Source organism: Lolium rigidum, chromosome 4 (genome assembly GCF_022539505.1).
Source record: "Lolium rigidum isolate FL_2022 chromosome 4, APGP_CSIRO_Lrig_0.1, whole genome shotgun sequence".
Taxonomy (NCBI): Eukaryota; Viridiplantae; Streptophyta; class Magnoliopsida; order Poales; family Poaceae; genus Lolium; species Lolium rigidum.
In genome coordinates, this window is record NC_061511.1 from 205,221,571 (window position 1) to 205,228,150 (window position 6,580).

At 46.1% G+C, this 6,580-nt stretch overlaps 1 protein-coding gene across 1 annotated transcript; it reads right to left on the reverse strand.

The window, feature by feature from the left end:
- Nucleotides 1-592: 592 nt before the first annotated feature.
- LOC124650412 lies at nt 593-3,621 on the reverse strand. Its single transcript, XM_047189943.1, has 3 exons — nt 3,463-3,621; nt 1,123-1,286; nt 593-1,017 (listed from the first exon to the last, which is right to left on the reverse strand). Exons 1-3 carry the CDS (start codon nt 3,586-3,588, stop codon nt 843-845), a joined length of 465 nt encoding a protein of 154 aa, XP_047045899.1. The 5' UTR covers nt 3,589-3,621; the 3' UTR covers nt 593-842.
- Between the last annotated feature and the right edge of the window lie 2,959 nt (nt 3,622-6,580).

Sequence of the window (6,580 nt, forward strand, 5' to 3'; positions counted from 1 at the left end):
AGAATCAGCCTAAATCGTCCTCGGAATCAAAATTCCCCCAATTCCTAACCCTGCAATTTGCCCAAATTATGACAGCATAAGGAGAGGACTCACATCAGCGCCGAGGGAGCTCTGCTCTGAAGAGGAATCCTCGCCGTCACCCCACGAAACCATGGCCGTCTCTCCCTGCGGTGGCGGAGATCTACGTCGGCGGCGAGTGCTTCCAGTGCGATGGAACAGAGAGGAAGGAGAGAGGAAGGAGACGACCGAGCGAACGGCTTAAAACATCACACCTAACGCGAGCCCTAACGGCCGTCAATCGGCTGGACGCCACGTCCGCTCTGACAGTGGGCCAGGGCTGCCAGAAAGATGGTTAGCACCGTTGATCAGTTCAATCAGTGCTCCGCGTCGCGAGCTAGCCCCAAACATGGTAGTCATGTGACAATCGTGTCCCATTTGGTAGTTCCGCGTCATCTATGGCACAATTGTGGTAGTTTTTTGTCATTTACTCTATGCATATTAATCGTCACACTCGTATATGCTTGTTACAAGTCTCTCACACACAGCATCCTAGTCCATGCCAAGCAGCAGTTGACAAACAATCCCATCTTGTCTTTCTTTTTTTAAATATTTAGTGCAAAGGTACCACCTACATACGAGTCATCAAACAATAAACCGGCAACATCACCCACAAAGGTTCATCCAAATTCCACCAACCATTCGGGAACAACATCAACATACCCACAAGGGTTCATCCAATCAGTTTTATCTAATCGTCTTGCCTTACTACTACTACCAGCCCGGCCTGATTATAGCCCGTCATTGCCAGAAGCAACATCTCAGATTGTACTCTTGCAGCAATCCTAGTTCGACATCAGGCGACCTCCTTCTCCTGCTTCCTGCTCTTCCTTCAGCACACGGAGCTCTTCACGCAATTTCTTGTACTCCTTCGACCAGTGGGACACCATGCAACCAAGCGAGAAGAAGCCTGCTATCTCCAGCACGCTGTTCACCCTCCTCGAAAACCGGCGATGGCGCCTGCAGGTTGGTGGGTCAGACGACATTACATCAGCAGCTACAAGCAAGAATGAAAAGGAAGAAGCAGAAGAAGAAGAAATAGACAAGTTGCGTGTGTCATCGTACCACTCCCAGTCCCACGGCCTTGGGTTGACTTGCACGGAGAGGTGCTGGAGTAGGCGCATGTTCTGGAAGCTGCGAGTCCCAAAACTCTGCTCTGCCTTGGCGATCACGTCGTAGAGCTCCTCCTTCTTCTGTTGGATCTCGCGCCCAACCGCCTCACGAGCAAGCTGGACATACAACAGTGACCATTATATTAATTGAAACAATAACCAAGGACGGCCGGCCAACATATTACACATCATGCATAGGTTATAAGAAAGTAGACAGACCTACAGTTTATACACATCAAGCAATCAGCGAAAGTAGACAGATCTACAGTTTTAGCCATTATGCCACGTGATCTACCATCCTTTCCATTGATACTTTCAATGACCGGACTAGGCGGCGGCGCCGCACAATAGTCGATTGCGTGCGGCGGGTACCGAATCAGCTAATTACAACCAAAAGTGCGCAGGCTGGGCTGTTCCGGGAAAAGCTGGGCCTAAAAAGAAAGATTAGCAGCAGGCCGGCAATGAAGACTACCGAGTGCATGCACGGAATCAAACCAAAAGTCAATACATAAGCTGGCACCGCATGCAAGAAATCCAACAAAAAATCCAGCGCAACCTATATCAGCGCATGCGTCTCATAAAATACACGAGGTGCCGTTTTCAACAAGTACATGTTGGCTTTTAAGCTATGTATTAGGCTGCAGATGATTTACATCTTGTTTGATTGTGAAAACAACTTCCCGGTTTATTTGTAAATGGATATACTAAAAACAACCACAAGTTTTCGAAATAGATATCATGTTAAATCCTTGTCAATTTTTATGATATGGCTGTTTGTTCAAAACAACTAGCACAATCTTTCATGCAGTCATTAGATTATTTTGACACTGCTATCAGGTTTGTTGAAAGCAACTATCAAATTCTTGAATAAAACAATCGGTTTGGATTCTTAAAAGTAGCTCTACCACATTCTATCAAGCAGCTAACAGGTTATTTTGATACAACTGCCAGATTTTCCGAAAGCAACTATCAGGTTCTCTGATATAAGTATCGGCTATGTTTCTTGAAAGTAGCTACTACATTCTTTATTGTAATTATCAGATTGTTTTGATACAATTAACAGATTTATCGTAAGCAACTACCGGGTTCTGTTAGAAGAGTCAATTTGGTTCCGCAAAATTAGCTACCATATATTTTTTCATACAACTACCAAATAATTTATAACATTGTTTTAACACAATTGTCAGGTTCTCCAAATTTTTCATTATATATATATATATCCACGCGATAATATTAGATGTGACTAATGAAAAGTCTTGTCTAGATCCTACACATGACCGAACGGATAAGAGGATGTGAGTGTTGCCCAAAAAGCTTGCCAACCATGGTAGCCTTGCAGGTCCTACAAACAAAAGATGTTTGTCGCGGGAATCTCATCGCGCCGCACGGAAGCAGACGTTGTGCAGCGCCTACCGGTAGATTTTCCCTACTTTGAAACCACTGGGTGTTGCAACGCATCAAACCGCCACACATGAAACCAGCACACAGAAGGTGACCATGAGTAAAAACCGGGCTTCTCAAATATTTCGCAAGGTATGGCATTGACTCTTGCTGACAGTGATTGTGGCGGTCCCTAGCAGAGCAAAGGAAGCTAATGGAGTTGATCCACTGACTTGATTTGAAGCTAACAAACATCTCATAAGACATACATGTAACTACTATAGGAAGAAGTGAGAAAGTCTTATCTACAGAAAATGCAGGGTAATGTACCAGCACCTGAATGGGCTTTTGAAAGATTTTCGACACGTTGCTGACTAGCAAGTAGCAAATGCAGAGAAGATAAAACAGTAGAAGTAGCAACTGCACGCATACCAATGAGGAAATTTTCTCACAATTTCAGACAGCAAATTGCATCAGGCAGACGATGTGGTGCAGCAGCGCTAAATTCGACATTTACTTTTGAAACTGGTGCCACCGACATGTTTAAGATAAACAAATTGATGATTTTTTTTGTTGGCGTGTGTGTAGGCTACTGATATGTTGTTTGCTTGGAGATGCGTAGTGAATGAATCTACTGAAAATATTCTACGCTTTGGAAGTCACCGCCCAGGAGTAAACAACAGAAGACTTGATGAATAATCTATGTTTCTTTATTCAGTCTAAAGCGTCCTGCCTGTGCATCAAGTGGACAACTTGTACCAGAATCTTAGCCAATCTAGTACTGTAATAGGTAATTAACATCTCACGTTTGGCCGAGGCTACGTAAAATCAACACGAAAAGGCGGCTGATGGTGTCGCGAGAAGTGATCCAGCGGGCGGGGGGGAGGAGAAAGGGGGAGGAAGGGGGTTTTACCTTCTCCTCCTCGCCGACGCTGGAGGCCCTGGTGCCGGAGGAGCGGGGCCTCGTCTGGCCGAACCTCGCCGCCGCCGAACGCGCCGCGGTGCTGGACGTCGCCTTCCTCGCCGCCGCCATCGCCATAGCCGCCGGAACCCTACCTCGCTGTCGCCGGAACCTCTGTTTTCTCTCTCGTCGTCTCTGGAAGAAATGGGGAAACTTTCACCTTTCTATTCTGTGAGTGAGGCTCGGTATTGATTTGGGCCGTGGGCTGTGGGCCGGTACCGAGAGGAGACATGGCCCAGGTCGTTGCGGCGCCTGAAGGACACCCACTAATGGGCCGGTCCATAGTGGCTTCTCTTCGGCTCCGTTGTTTCGTGTGCTGTCAGGTACTCAGGTTGCACAGTTCAGAAAAAAAAAGTTACAGTTCAAATCAAAGAAAAGGTACTCAGGTTGTCTGCTACGTGGTCTTTTCTTTTCTTAATTTCTATTTTTCCCTTCTCATTTTTACATTCCATCTTATGTTTTAGACGTACTTAACGTCCCTCTCTCCTCTCGCCGGAGTAGCAAGCGGGGAGAGAGAGGGATCTAGCTGGTGGAGATCATGAGAGAGTTGAGCCGCCTCCTTTGTCGCATATGAGACGCGAAAGAGGCAAAAAAAAACCCTTGACTTCTCTTTCCTCTATCACCCATTATCCATGGTGTGCGTACATGGGCACCCTTGGTTGACATCCCGCGAGGCCCCACTTCTCATACTTTTATAAATATTCTTATATTTTTGTTTCCATAAAACTTTTACAAACAGTACCATTTATTCTTTTCTTTGGAAACCTTTTGCTACGAAACATGCCAACCCTTCATTTTACTCATCTTTTTTTTTCTTTTTTTCGCTTTTATGATCGTGCAATTTGAAGAAACTATAAATGAACATATTATCTCTATTAAACTTCAACCATATGATTCTCGCTTTAGTTTTTGAGAAAAATGGGAGCTAAGGTTCCAGGGAGATAAAACGTCACTCTCGCCGACTTCACTCTATTTTGTAAACTTAATTACAAACAAAATTTTGAACCGTATGAATATTTCTAAGACTCGTGAACATTTTTGAAACGTTGTAATTTATTGAATTGTACGAAGATCTTTGAATATCATGAATAGTTTTGAAACCTCGCAAACAATTATTTGAACCGTATGAACATTTTAAGTTTCTGGAACATCTTTAAATGAATATTGAAAAAAAAATAGAAAAGAAAAAAAGGAAAATATTGTTTAATCATACCAGCGTGTTGTTTAATCATAGTGTATTGCTTGTTACTCTCAGAAAATGCACTTATCATGTTTTGTGAAGAAAACATGTTCGCTAGTATTGAATGCATCCATCAAAAGAAATGCTCTCCTGTGAAAAAAAAACGAGGATGTTTGGTTCAGTTCTGCCAGCGCAACACAACACGGGAACTAAACAAGTTGTACAAAACAGTAAACTTCGGACAGATCGGTAAACAGTAAACCCTGGTAGCGGGAACACGCCAACAAGGGCCAAATCCATATACTACCTCCGTTAGGGATTATAATCACATCTCTAGGTCGTAAATTTAACTAACATAATATAACATAATATGAATTATACTATAAAAAAATTAGGTCATTATAAAGTAGAATATTTAAGTTTTCTAATAATATATGTTTTGTAATACGTGTCGTTTATTAGATTAGTTAAATTTACGACCCAGAGATGCGTGGAGGATTTATAATGGATAGTGCTAGAAATTCTTCGGAGGCTCAGAGTTTTCCAGCCCCTGCTTGCATGCGTGACACGTATCCATTTTCACGTAAAATCCAGATTTTGCTTCGTCGCAGCAAAAAATCTCCCGCTTTTACTTCACTGAAGCAAAAAAGCTTCGACTAAAAATAGAAGGAGAGTTGCCAGAAAATTGTTTAGACTATGCTTCGTAAAAAAAAACACTCCCGCTTTTGCTTCATTGGAGCAAAAAAAGGTCCGCCTAGAAGTGAAAAAGAAAACTCATCGGAGATAGACCCTCGAAAGTAGCAGAACCACATAACATTTGTATAAAAAAAAATACAATTGAAGCATTGTGAAACTCCTCGCCGGCGCACCACCGACAGCATTCCAACTATGGTTGGTAGCACCGTCATTTTTTTGCAGCTCTGCCACTAACCGGTGTTAACACCATCCCTGCTAACCATAGCGGCACTGTCTCCACCCAATAGTAGCATCGTCGCCGGCCTATGGCAGCACCGCCGCCGGTCGCACTGCCTTGCAGCACCACCGTTGCCACCGGGCGCGCCGCCTTGAAGCCTAGTAGCACCATCGCCGCCTGTCGTAGCATTCGCCTTGGAGCAGCGCTGCCGCCGGTCGCGCCACCTTGCAACACCGCCATTGCAGGTCGCGCAGCCTTGTAGCACCGCCGCCGCCACCTGTCGCAGCATCCGCCTTGCCGCAGCGCTGCCGCCAGTCGCGCCACCTTGCAACACTGCTATTGTAGGTCGCGCATCCTTGTAGCATCGCCAGCGGAACGTGTCGCGGCATCCGTCTTGCAGCACCACCGCTGTTGGTTGCAGCATCCACCTTGATGCACCGCCGTCGTCGATCGCGCCGGTTTGGAGCACCACTGGTCGCAGCATCCACCGATGTGAGTAGCAGCATCCACAGTCGGAGGTCAAAGCTCCAGCCATGGTTGTAGCAGGGTCGAGCAACTAATGTAGCAATGGTGGCCGACGTTCGCAGCTCGCGAACCTGCCGCTTGTAGCAGTCAGCCAACGACGGTGTGCCAAGCAGCATAGCAATTCGCAGATTGACCGTCACAGCTCTGCCTAACTCCATTGGAAGCACCTCCCGACGTCGTTGGAAGCACCGTTGTTGCCGGTGACTAGCACCGTAGGCGCTGGCTAGTAGCACCCTCTGTTTCGCGTGGCAGCTGCTCTTTACTCGCAGCACCCGTGGCCTCCATCTCCGGCGATAGCGGGCCACCGATGGGGCTGGGTTACGTCCTCCTGCCACTGCCTGCATCTCTGGCGACGGAAAGCGTCGGGGCAACTAGGGCTTCGCGCTTTACTGCGGCCTCCAAATCCACTCGGGGCTCCGCCGCAGTCTCCATCTCCGCCCTACACCAGAACT

What these genes read in the sequence shown, in the direction of transcription:
- LOC124650412 (XM_047189943.1), bottom strand. Translation starts at nt 3,588, where the DNA reads ATGGCGATGGCGGCGGCGAGGAAGGCGACGTCCAGCACCGCGGCGCGT. An exon ending in GCGTCGGCGAGGAGGAGAAG is followed by an intron (nt 1,287 to 3,462) that starts GTAAAACCCCCT and finishes TTGTATGTCCAG; the next exon opens with CTTGCTCGTGAGGCGGTTGG. An exon ending in AGGCCGTGGGACTGGGAGTG is followed by an intron (nt 1,018 to 1,122) that starts GTACGATGACAC and finishes ACCAACCTGCAG; the next exon opens with GCGCCATCGCCGGTTTTCGA.